The sequence below is a fragment of the Ornithorhynchus anatinus genome, chromosome 1, assembly GCF_004115215.2.
Source record: "Ornithorhynchus anatinus isolate Pmale09 chromosome 1, mOrnAna1.pri.v4, whole genome shotgun sequence".
In the NCBI taxonomy this organism is placed as follows: domain Eukaryota; kingdom Metazoa; phylum Chordata; class Mammalia; order Monotremata; family Ornithorhynchidae; genus Ornithorhynchus; species Ornithorhynchus anatinus.
Genome location: NC_041728.1, coordinates 182,100,772 through 182,113,234, shown reverse-complemented (window position 1 = coordinate 182,113,234; position 12,463 = coordinate 182,100,772). Strand labels below are relative to the sequence as shown.

The 12,463-nt window shown below is 57.1% G+C and overlaps 1 protein-coding gene across 1 annotated transcript in view; it reads right to left on the bottom strand.

Moving 5' to 3' along the window:
* The window catches only part of SPEG (striated muscle enriched protein kinase), a 143,307-nt gene that overhangs the window by 68,912 nt on the left and 61,932 nt on the right, over positions 1-12,463 (bottom strand). Inside the window, 3 exon segments of the mRNA XM_029063161.1 lie at positions 170-345; positions 4,770-4,858; positions 5,673-5,830. Of these exon segments, the coding sequence (XP_028918994.1) occupies positions 170-345; positions 4,770-4,858; positions 5,673-5,830 (423 nt within the window).

Sequence of the window (12,463 nt, the reverse complement as noted above, 5' to 3'; positions counted from 1 at the left end):
TCGTTTCCTCGGGACGGACCCGGGCCAGGCCCGCTCTCCTCCCCCAGCTCCTCCGGAAAACCCGAGCCGGGCCTACTCTCCTCCTCCGGCTCCTCAGGACCGACCCAGGCCTGGGGCAGGACGCGGAGTTGGGGTCCGGGGCGGCGGGGCGGGCGGGGGAGGCTCTCACCTCTGACCTCCAGCTTGGCTTCGCACTGGCGGGTGCCATACTCGTTGACCGCCTTGCAGGTGTAGAAGCCGGCGTCCCCGCGCTCGGCTGCCAGGATGCGCAGTTGGCGGAGGCCGCCTTCCGCCTGCTCCGCGAAGCGCCGCTGGTCGGGGCGGACCGGCTGCCGGTTCCTCAACCTGGCAGGGGAAGGTGGGCCGGTGAACCCCGCGACTCTGAACCCGGGGCTCCTCTCCCCCGCCGGGGGGGCCGAGCGCCCGCCGAGGGCACGGCGGCGCCCCGGGCACCGGGCAACGGGGTGACCTAGTGGGTGGAGCCCGGGCCCGGGAGTCAGAACGACCTGGGTTCGAATCCCGGCTCCACCACTTGTCTGCTGTGTGACCTCGGGCAAGTCACTTCACTTCCCGGGGCCTCGGTTACCTCGTCTGCAAAAGTGGGACAAGAGAACCCACGTTCTCTGACTCCCCCAACCGGGCTCTTTCCACGGAGCCACGTTGCTTCTCTTACTTGGTGCTCTAGGCTTTGGGCTTGTTGTAGGCAGGGAATGTGTCTACCGACTCTGTTGTATTGGACTCTCCCAAGCGCTCAGTTCAGTGCTCTGCACCTAGCAAGCACTCAATAATCATCATAATAATAATAATAATGTTGGTATTTGTTAAGCGCTTACTAGGTGCAGAGCACTGTTCTAAGCGCCGGGGGAGATACAGGGTCATCAGATTGTCCCACGTGAGGCTCCCGGTCTTCATCCCCATTTTCCAGATGAGGGAACTGAAGCACAGAGAAGCTAAATGACTCGCCCACAGTGACCCAGCTGACAAGCGGCAGAGCCGGGATTCGAACCCGTGACCTCTGACTCCCAGGCCCGGGCTCTTTCCACTGAGCCACGCTGCTTCTCCTTATTATTATTAAGTACAACTGACTATTCTTATTATTATTATTACCTTATTAAGTACAGTTGTACAATAAGTACAACTGACTGACGGATTGGTCGTTAGGGTGGGCTCAGTCACAGGCCCACCTCAGTAATAATAATAATAATAATAATTATGGTATTCGAGAAGCAGCGTGGCTTAGTGGAAAGAACCTGGGATTCGGAGTCAGAGGTCGCGGGTTCTAATCCTGGCTCCGCCGCTTGTCTGCTGTGTGACCTTGGGCAAGCCACTTCAGCTGTGTGACTTCGAGCAAGTCACTTCACTTCTCTGTGCCTCCGTTCCCTCATCTGGAAAATGGGGTGGAAGACTGTGAGCCCCACGTGGGACAACCTGACTACCTTGTATCTACCCTAGCGCTTAGTACGGTGCTCGGCACATAGTAAGCGCTTAAGAAATACCATCATCATCATCATCATTTTTATTATTAAGCACTTACTACGTGCCAGGCACCGTACTTAAGCACCGGGAGTCAGAGTTCACGGGTTCGAATCCCGGCTCTGCAAACCTGTCAGCTGCGTGACTGTGGGCAAGTCACTTCACTCCTCTGGGCCTCGGTTCCCTCATCTGTCAAGTGGGGATTAACTGTGAGCCTCACGTGGGACGACCCGATGACCCTGTATCTCCCCCAGCGCTTAGAACGGTGCTCGGCACATAGTAAGCGCTTAACAGATACCAACATTATTATATAAGCAAATCGGGGCGGCCACAGTTCCCGTCCCTCATTCATTCAATCATGTTTATTGAGCACTTACTGTGTGCAGAGCACTGTACTAAGCATTTGGGAGAGTCCATTACAGCAATAAACAGACACACTCCCTGCCCACAGTGAGCTCACAGTCTAGCACAGCATGGCTCAAGGGAAGTCTAGGGAAGTATCACGGTGTAATGGACAGAGCCCAGGCCTGGGAGTCAGAAGGTCATGGGTTCTAATCCTAGCTCCGCCCATTGTTTGCTGTGTGACCCTGGGCCAGTCACTTCACTTCTCGGCGCCTCAGCTACCTTATCTCTAAAATGGGAATTTTCATTCATTGATTCAATAGTATTTTATTGAGCTCTTACTATGTGCAGAGCACTGTACTAAGCGCTTGGAATGTTCGGCAACAGATAGAGACAATCCCTGCCCATTAAAGCGGCGTGGCTCAGTGGAAAGGGCACGGGCTTTGGAGTCAGAGGTCATGAGTTCAAATCCCGGCTCTGCCCCTTGTCAGCTGTGTGACCGTGGGCAAGTCACTTAACTTCTCTGCGCCTCAGTGACCTCATCTGTAAAATGAGGATTAAGACCGTGAGCCCCACGTGGGACATCCTGATTCCCCTGTGTCTACCCCAGCGCTTAGAACAGTGCTCGGCACATAGTAAGCGCTTAACAAATACCAATATTAACGGGCTCACAGTCTAATCAAGGGAATTAAGACTGTGAGCCCCACATGGGACAGGGACTGTGTCCAACCTGATTTGCTTGTATCCACCCCAGTGCCTAGTACAGTGCCTGGCACATAGTAAGCGCTTAACAAATACCATCATTATTATTATTATCATTATTAGGTCGGGGGAGAGAGACATTACTCTGAATAAATTACAGCTATGTACATAAGTGCTGTGGGACTGGGGCAAGAATGGAGCCCGGTCTTCAACCCCATTTTTCAGATGAGGTAGCTGAGGCCCAGAGAAGTGAAGTGACTTACCCCAGTCACACAGCTGACAAGCGGTGGAGCTGGAATTAGATCCCATGATCTTCCGACTCCCAGGACCGGGCTCTCGCCATGAAAGAAGCAGCGTGGCTCAGTGGCAAGAGCCCGGGCTTGGAGGTCAGAGGTCATGGGTTCTAAACCCGACTCTGCCGCTTGCCAGCCGTGTGACCTTGGGCCAGTCACTTCACTTCTCTGGGCCTCAGTTCCCTCATCTGGAAAATGGGGATGAAGACTGGGAGCCCTGTGTGGGACAACCTGATGACCTTGTATCTACCCTAGCGCTTAGAACAGTGCTTGGCACATAGTAAGCGCTTAACAAATACCAACATTATTATTACGCCAGGCTGCTTCCCACCTGTAACCAGGCCTACCCTTAGAAGGGCAGAAATAGGAGAAGCAGCGTGGCTCAGTGGAAAGAGCCCGGGCTTTGGAGTCAGAGGTTATGAGTTCGAATCTCAGCTCTGCCACTTGTCAGCTGTGTGACTGTGGGCGAGTCACTTAACTTCTCTGTGCCTCAGTTACCTCATCTGTAAAATGGGGATTAAGACCGTGAGCCCCACGTGGGACATCCTGATTCCCCTATGCCTACCCCAGCGCTTGGAACAGTGCTCGGCACATAGTAAGCGCTTAACAAATACCAACATTATTATTATTATTATTATTATTAGGAGGGTTCCCCTTGCCCACCCTGGGGGTATCCTGTTCAGGGGGCAGTGTGAAGCAGTGTGGCCTACCGGAAAGTCAGTCAGTCAGTCAGTCAATCATATTTATTGAGCGCTTACTGTGCATGGAGCACTGGACCAAACATTTGGGAGCGTACAATGCAACAATACAGAGATACTTTCCCTGCCCGCAACGAGCTTACAGTCTAGAGTGGGAGACGGACGTTAGTCTAAATAAATAAATGACGGATATGGACGTAAGTGCCGTCGGGCTGAATAAATAAATGAGGGAGAGGGACGTGAGCGGTGCAGGGCTGGGATGGGGGGATGAAGAAAGGGAGCGAGTCGGGGCGACGCGGAAGGGAGCGGGAGAAGAGGAGAGGAGGGCGCGGTCGGGGAAGGCCTCCGGGAGGAGACGGGCCTTCAGCAAGGCTTCGAATTGGGGGAGACGCCAGTGCCCGGGAGTCAGAAGACCTTCGTTCTCTTCCCAGCTCTGTCACTTGCCTGCAGTGTGACCTTGGGCAAGTCATATGCGCCTCAATTACCTCATATGTTAAATAATAATAATGTTGGTATTTGTTAAGCGCTTACTCTGTGCAGAGCACCGTTCTAAGCGCTGGGGGAGATACAGGGTCATCGGGTTGTCCCCCGTGGGGTTCACAGTCTTCATCCCCATTTGACAGATGAGGTCACCGAGGCCCAGAGAAGTGAAGTGACTTGCCCACGGTCACACAGCTGATAAATGGTGGGGCCGGGATTAGAACCCACGACCTTTGTCTCTTAAACCCGTGCTCTTTCCACCGAGCCTCGCTGCTTCTCTTCATCGTTCTATAGTCCTCTCCCAGCTCCTTAATCCAGTGCTCTGCACACAGTAAGCGCTCAATAAATATGACTGGATAAATGAACCCAGCCCACGTTGCCCGTCCCCAAATCATGATAATAATGTTGGTATTTGTTAAGCGCTTACTATGTGCAGAGCACTGTTCCAAGCACTGGGGGAGATACAGTGTCATCAGGGGGTCCCACGTGGGGCTCACAGTCTTAATCCCCAGTTTCCAGAGGAGATCACCGAGGAGCAGAGAAGTGAAGTGACTTGCCCACAGTCCGACAGCTGACGAGTGGCAGAGCCGGCATTCGAACCCGTGACCTGTGACTCCCAAGCCCGCGCTCTTGCCACTGAGCCGCGCTGCTTCTCCAAATCCGTCCATTCCCCTCTGGCCCAGTCAGGGTCCTTCCCGCTCCCCCCTCCCGCCTCGGGAAGGGGCCGGGCCGGGGCCGGCGGGAGTCCGGGGGGGGCCGGGTTTTCCCGGCGGACGCTCACCAGGAGACGACGGGCTCGGGGTCCCCCTGCACCCGGACGCTCATGGTCACATCGTGGCCCTCCTGCACGTGCTGGTCCTGCAGAGGCACCTGGGAAGGGGAGTTGCGGAATATTAGCGCGGCCTCTCCCAAAGGCTTCGTACAGCGCTCTGCGCACAGTCAGCGCTCAATAAATAGCTTCTTGTGGCAGGGAATGCGTCTGTTTCTTGTTGCGTTGGATTCTCCCAACCTTTAGTACAGTGCTCTGCACACAGTCAGCGCTCAGTAAATAGTTCTTTTTGTGGGCAGGGAATGTGTCTGCTTATTGTTGTGTTGGAGTCTCCCAACCTTTGGTACAGTGCTCTGCGCACAGTCAGCGCTCAATAAATAGCTTCTTGTGGCAGGGAATGTGTCTGTTTATTGTCGTGTTGGAGTCTCCCAACCTTTAGTACAGTGCTCTGCACACAGTCAGCGCTCAATAAATAGCTCGTTATGGGCAGGGAATGTGTCTGCTTATTCTTGTATTGGACTTTCCCAAGCGCTTAGCACCGCGCTCCTCACAGAGTAAGCGTTTAATAAATAGCTCGCCGCGGGCAAGGAATGTGTCTGGTTTTTTGTCGTATTGGACACTCCCGAGCGCTTAGGACAGTGCTCTGCAATAAAGAGCTCATTGTGGGCAGGGAATGTGTCTGCTTATGCTCGTACTGGACTTTCCCATGCACAGCGCTCCTCACACAGCGAGTGTCTAATAAATAGACGCCCCTCCCCGGGCCGAGCTGGGGGAAGCGGACCCGAACCGGGCCACCCGGCCCTCCGGGGACCAGACCGGGCGGCCCCCGTGTCGGGGCGGGGTCGGAGGGCAGTCGGCCGGGGCCGGAGGGCGGGAAGGGGCCGGATCGGGCCCCGGGAGCCGCCGTCGGCTGACCTGGAAAGTCGGGGGCGCCTTGCAGGTGGGCTCCGGGGAGGCCGGGGCCTTCACGGCGGCGAGAGCCGGGGGCTCCCCGGACTCGGGCATGTCCTCCGGGGGGCTCAGGTACTCCTCGTCCGACGTGATGGGGCTGCCCAAGGGGGAGCCGGTGGCCCCTGGGGAGGAAGAAGCGGAGATGTGAGGCCATCCTGGGGCCGGGGGGCGAGGGGGTACCCCCAGGAGGGCCTAGGCGGATTTGGGGAGCGGCGATGGGGGCTGGGATGAGGCCTCCGGGAGAGACCTCCCGGCAGGAGGGGAGAAAGGCGGGAGAGGCCGCATGGAGCGGCGACCCCGGCGACGGCAGAGGGCAGGAGCCTGGGCAGGGGATGGGGACGGGGCGGCCTCCCTCCAGCCGGGGGTCCTGCGGGGAGGTGGTCTTCACCCCCCTCCCCGACTCCCGCCCCGGCGTACGAGGGGCGGCCAGGCCTCGCTAGCCCAGCGAGGGCAGCTGCGGCCTACCGCGGCCCCCTTCCCGGCCTCTCCCCCCACCGTGCCCCCATCCGGATCCCTCGAGGGGCTCGGCCGACCCAGGGGAAGCCCCTGCCGGCCCGGAGGACCCCCTCCCCACCCTCCGGGCGCCCGGATCGCCGGGCGGTTCACGCCTCCTCTCCCCCGGCCTAGGCCCGAGGGGCTCCCCCGGCGACACCTGCCCCCCGGTGGGGGTGGGAGCGGGGTCCGGAGGGCGGGGGGTGGGCTCGGAGGGGCCGAGGGAACCGTGGGGGGGCCCGGGGCGAGGAGGGGGCCTCCCTCCGCCGGAGCCCGGTGCTCCTCGCGGGCCTTGGCTTCGAGCCCGGCCCGGGCCTGGCTCCGTTCCGACTGCCAAATAGAGACAGGAACGGCTCGCTTGCCCCCCTCCGGCCCCACCCCCCCCCCCCCCCCCCCGACGCCCCCCGCCCCGGCCGGCCCACGGGCCGCACCCCGACTCACCCAGGGGGCGGGGGGCCCCCACCTGCATCCGCTCGGTCCGGGCCCCCCGACCCCCGGGCCCGGCCTGGGCCGTCCGAGGAGGCGCGGCCCCCCGGCCTCCCGCCGCCGGGGAAGTGGGAGCTTGCGGGGCGTCTAGACCGGTCCCAGGCTCAGCCGTTTGGCGCTACCCCGGCCCGGGGGGGGCGGCTGGTTGACCGGGGAGGCCCGGGGGCCCGGGGGGGGGGGGGGGGGGGGGCGGCCCTCCGCAGCTCTGGGGAAGGGGACGGCGAGATGGTGACGGCGAAGGAGGCGAGACGGGAGCCCGGATCTGGGGTGGGGGGTGGCGGTGAGGGACTGGGGGTGGGGGTAGGGGCAGCGAGGGAACATCGTTATCGTCGTCGTGCTGCCGTATTTAGCTCCCACGCCCCGCTTCGTTCCCCGGCAGCTGCGCCTGTTCTTTCTCTTCTCACGGCTGCACGGTCCTGACACATCCCGCTCCTCTGGGATGAGGAGGGTGGGCGCAGAGACCGTGACCGTCGACCCCCCGGGGGAAGGGGCTACTTACCCTCATTTCTATTCACCTCTGTCTCCCCCTCTGATAATATCACTACTAATAATGATGGGATTTGCTGAGCGTTTACTACGTGCCGGGCACCGTTCTCGGCGCCGGGGTAGATACAGGGTGATCAGGCTGTCCCACGTGGGGCTCACGGTCTTCATCCCCATTTTCCACATGAGGTCACTGAGGCCCAGAGAAGTGAAGCGACTTACCCGAAGTCACCAGCTGACAAGCGGCCGAGCCGGGATTAGAACCCACGACCTCTGACTCCCAAGCCCGGGCTCTTGCCACTGAGCCACGCTGCTTCTCGTGCCAAGAGGCTCACTATGCACTGCGCTATGGGCCGGGGGAGATACAAGGACCTCAGGTGGTCCCACGTGGGGCTCACAGTCTTCATCCCCATTTTCCAGTTGAGGTTCACTGAGGCACAGAGTCACACAGCAGACGAGTGGCGGATGCGGGATTTGAACCCACGACATCTGACTCCTAAGCCCGAGCTCTTTCCACTAAGTCACGCTGCTTCTCTAATAGCAATATATAATAATAATGTTGGCGGTGTTTGTTAAGCGCTTACTATGTGCCAAGCACTGCTGTAAGCACTGGGGCAGATACAAGGTCATCAGCTTGTCCCCCGTGGGGCTCCCAGTCTCCATCCCCATTTTCCAAATGAGGTCACTGAGGCACGGTGAAGTTAGGTGACTTGCCCAAGGTCACACGGCGGGCAAGCGGCGGAGCGAGATTAGAACCCAGGTCTTCTGACTCCCAAGTCCACGCTCTTGCCACTAAGCCACGTTGCTCATTGCGGGCAGGGGATATGTCCGCCCCACTGTTCTCTCACCACACTTAGACCAGTGCTCTGCACACAGTAAGCGCTCAATAAGTATCACTGACTTCCTGACTGACTGAGAGGAGCTTGTCGTGGTGGGTACAGCCCGGGCTTGGGCGTCAGAGGTCGTGGGTTCTAATCCCGGCTCCTCCACGTATCTGCTGGGTGACACTGGACGAGTCGCTTCACTTCTCTGGGCCTCGGTTCCCTCATCTGGAAAATGGGGATGAAGACTTTGAATCCCACGGGGGACGGGGACTGTGTCCAACCGGATTTAATAAAGTGTGGGAGGGAGGTAGAGTGTTGAATATGGGAAAAGGACGGAGCTTCCCTGGGTGACGTCACCCTGAATTCCTTGGATCAGGCTGCGACAGGATGTTAAATTCCCTTTTCTGACATTCCCTTTTGCCACTCCCTCTGTTATCTTTTAATGGTATTGGTTAAACGCTTACTATGTGCCAGGCACTGTAGTAAATGCTGGGGGAAATACAGCGAAACAGCACGGCGTAGTGGCAAGAGCCCGGGCTTGGGTGTCAGAGGATGTGGGTTCTGATCCCACCTCCGCCACTTGTCTGCTGTGTGATCTTGGGCAACGCTTCACTTCTCTGTGCCTCAGTTGCCTCATCAGCAAAATGGGGATGAAGACCACGAGCCTCACGTGGGACAACTCGAAGACTTTGTAATAATATCGATAATAATACTTTTGGTATTTGTTAAGCGCTTACTATGTGCCGAGCACCGTTCTAAGCGCTGGGGGAGATGCGGGGTCATCGGGTGGTCCCATGTGAGGCTCACGGTCTTCATCCCCATTTGACAGGTGAGGGAACTGAGGCCCAGAGAAGTGAAGCGGCTTGCCCAAAGTCACACAGCTGACAGGTGGCGGAGCCGGGATTAGAACCCATGACCTCTGACTCCTAAGCCCGGCCTCTTTACACTGAGCCAGGCTGCTTCTCTAACCTACCCCAGTGTTGAGAACAGTGCTTGGCACATAGTAAGCCCTTAAATACCATCATCATTATTATCATTCTATAAGCTAATCAGGTCGGACACACGTCGGGTCCCATATGGGGCTCACATTTTAATCCCCATTTTACAGAGGAGGTCACTGAGGCACAGAGCAGATGAGAGGGAGAGCCGGGATTAGAACCCATGTCCTTGGACTCCCAAGCCCGGGCTCTGTCCTCTAGGCCACGCTGCTTACCGTGTGCAGAGCGCTGTACTGAGTACCTGGGAGAATGCAACGTTAGAGTTGGTAGATGTGTTCCCTGCCCACGAGTTTAATGATAACAATAATAATGTTGGTATTGGTTAAGTGCTTACTATGTGCAAAGCAGTGTTTTAAGCGCTGGGGAGGATACAAGGTGATCAGGTTGCCCCATTTGAGGCTCACAGTCTTAATCCCCATTTTCCAGATGAGGTCACTGAGGCCCAGAGAAGTGAAGCGACTTGCCCAAAGTCACACAGCTGACAAGCAGCGGAGTCGGGATTTGAACCCATGACCTCTAACTCCCAAGCCCGGGCTCTTTCCTCTGTGCCGTGCTGCTTCTCTCTAGAGGATTACTTACGGTATTTTATGAAGCATTTACTCTTTGCCAAGCCTTGTAACGATGATAATGATGATACCTGCGAAGCACTTAATAATAATGTTGGTATTTGTTAAGCGCTTTACTAGGTGCAGAGCACCGTTCTAAGCGCTGGGGGAGATACAGGGTCATCGGGTCGTCCCACGTGAGGCTCCCGGTCTTCGTCCCCATTTTCCAGATGAGGTCACTGAGGCCCAGAGAAGTGAAGTGACTCGCCCACCGTCACCCAGCTGACAAGGGGCAGAGCCGGGATTCGAACCCGTGACCTCCGACTCCCGAGCCCGGGCTCTTTCCACTGAGCCGCGCTGCTTCTCTGAAAAATGGGGACGACCTGATAAGTCCGGATCTCCCCCAGCGCCCGGAACAGTGCTTGGCACATAGTAAGGGCTTAACAAATGCCACCGTCATCGACACTGCACTAAGCGCTTGGGAAACGAACAGCGACGATCCCCGTGTCCCCTCGTTTCACTCCCAGTGTTCACACGCAAACAATCTCCAGCCCTCTGGAGGTCTCAGCTGACACCAGAAGGAATCCGACCTCAGTCGATGGATCGTATCTATCGAGCACTTCCGCTACGCAGAGCACTGGACTGGGGAGAGTACGACGAAACTGAGAAGCAGCATGGCTCAGTGGAAAGAGCATGGGCTTGGGAGTCGGAGGTCACGGGTTCGACTCCCGGCTCTGCCGCTTGTCAGCTGTGTGACCGTGGGCGAGTCGCTTCACTTCTCTGGGCCTCAGTGACCTCATCTGGAAAACGGGGATGAAGACTGTGAGCCTCACGTGGGACAACCCGATGACCCCGTATCTCCCCCAGCGCTTAGAACAGTGCTCTGCACATAGGAAGCGCTTAACAAATACCAACATTATTATTATTAGATGGCAGAGGGGTTCCCCGTCCACCGAGTCTGGAGATCTCGGCCCAGAGTGAGCGCATTATAAGCTGCTTCTGGAGAAGCAGCGGGGCTCGGCGGCAAGAGCCCGGCCTTGGTAGTCAGAGGTCGTGGGTTCCAATCCCGGCTCCGCCACTTGTCAGCCGGGTGACTTTGGGCCAGTCACTTCACTTCTCTGGGCCTCGGTGACCTCATCTGGAAAATGGGGATGAAGACCGGGAGTCCCACGTGGGGTGACCCGATTATCTTGTATCCCCCCTCGGTGCTTCGAACAGTGCTTGGCACCTAGTAAGCGCTTAACAAATACCGGAGTTGTTATCATAAATGCGACTGAATGGACGAATCTCCATCGGCTCGCCCCCTCCTACCTCACCTGGCTGTGCTCCTACTCATATTCATTCAGTAGTATTTATTGAGCGCTTACTATGTGCAGAGCACTGTACTAAGCACTTGGAGTAGCGTGGCTCAGTGAAAAGAGCAAGGACTTAGGAGTCAGAGGTCATGGGTTCTAATCCCGGCTCCGCCACCTGTCAGCTGGGTGACTTTGGGCAAGCCGCTTCACTTCTCGGTGCCTCGGCTTACCTCATCTGGAAAATGGGGATTAATAATAATGTTGGTATTTGTTAAGCACTTACTATGTGCCGAGCACTGTTCTAAGCGCTGGGGTAGACACAGGTGAATCGGGTTGCCCCACGTGGGGCTCACGGTCATAATCCCCATTTTACAGATGAGGTCACTGAGGCACCGAGAAGTTAAGTGACTTGCCCGAAGTCACACAGCCGACAAGTGGCCGAGCCGGCATTCGAACCCACGATCTCTGACTCCAAAGCCCGTGCTCTTTCCACTGAGCCACGCTGCTTCTCTTGAGCCAGACTGTGAGCCTCACGTGGAACAACCTGATTCCCCTGTATCTTCCCCAGCGCTTAGAACAGTGCTCGGCACATAGGAAGCGCTTAACAAATACCAACATTATTAATGTACAACTCCAACCCAGCCCGGTCCCTCTGCTCCTCCAACGCCAACCTCCTCACTGCACCTCGAGCTCGCCCGTCCCGCCGCCGACCCCTCGCCCACGTCCCGCCTCTGGAACGCCCTCCTCCTTCCGATCCGACAGACCACCGCTCTCCTCCTCCAAGAGGCCTTCCCCAACGAAAGCCTTATTTCCCCTATTTGATACAAGAAATATGGTGATATTTGTTAGGCCCTTCCTCTGTGCCAAGCTGCTTCCCAAGTCCCTTTGCCTCTCTGGGCCTCAGTTTCCTCGACTGCAAAAAGAGGGCTCAATGCCTCGTCTCCCCGTCATTCTCATAGGGGACAGGGATCTAACCTAATAATAATGTTGGTATTTGTTAAGCGCTTTACTATGTGCCGAGCACCGTTCTAAGCGCGGGGGTAGACACAGGGGAATCGGGTTGTCCCACGTGGGGCTCACGGTCTTAATCCCCATTTTACAGATGAGGTCACTGAGGCACAGAGAAGTGAAGTGACTGGCCCACAGTCACACAGCTGACAAGTGGCAGAGCCTGGATTTCATTCATTCATTCAATAGTATTTATTGAGCGCTTACTAGGTGCAGAGCACTGGACTGAGCGCTTGGAATGAACAAGTCGGCAACAGATAGAGACGGTCCCTGCCCTTTGACGGGCTTACGGTCAAATCGGGGGAGACGGACAGACAAGAACGATGGCAATAAATAGAGTCAAGATCTGAACCCATGACCTCTGACTCCAAAGCCCGGGCTCTTTCCATTGAGCCACGTCGCTTCTCTAATTACCTAATTATCTTGAGCTTGTTCGAGACACATAAGAAGCAGCGCGGCTCAGTGGAAAGAGGCCGGGCTTGGGAGTCAGAGGTCGTGGGTTCCGATCCCCGCTCCGCCACTTGGCAGCTGGGTGACTTTGGGCAAGTCACTTCACTTCTCTGGGCCTCAGTTCCCTCATCTGGAAAATGGGGATGAAGACTGGGAGCCCCTCGTGGGACAACC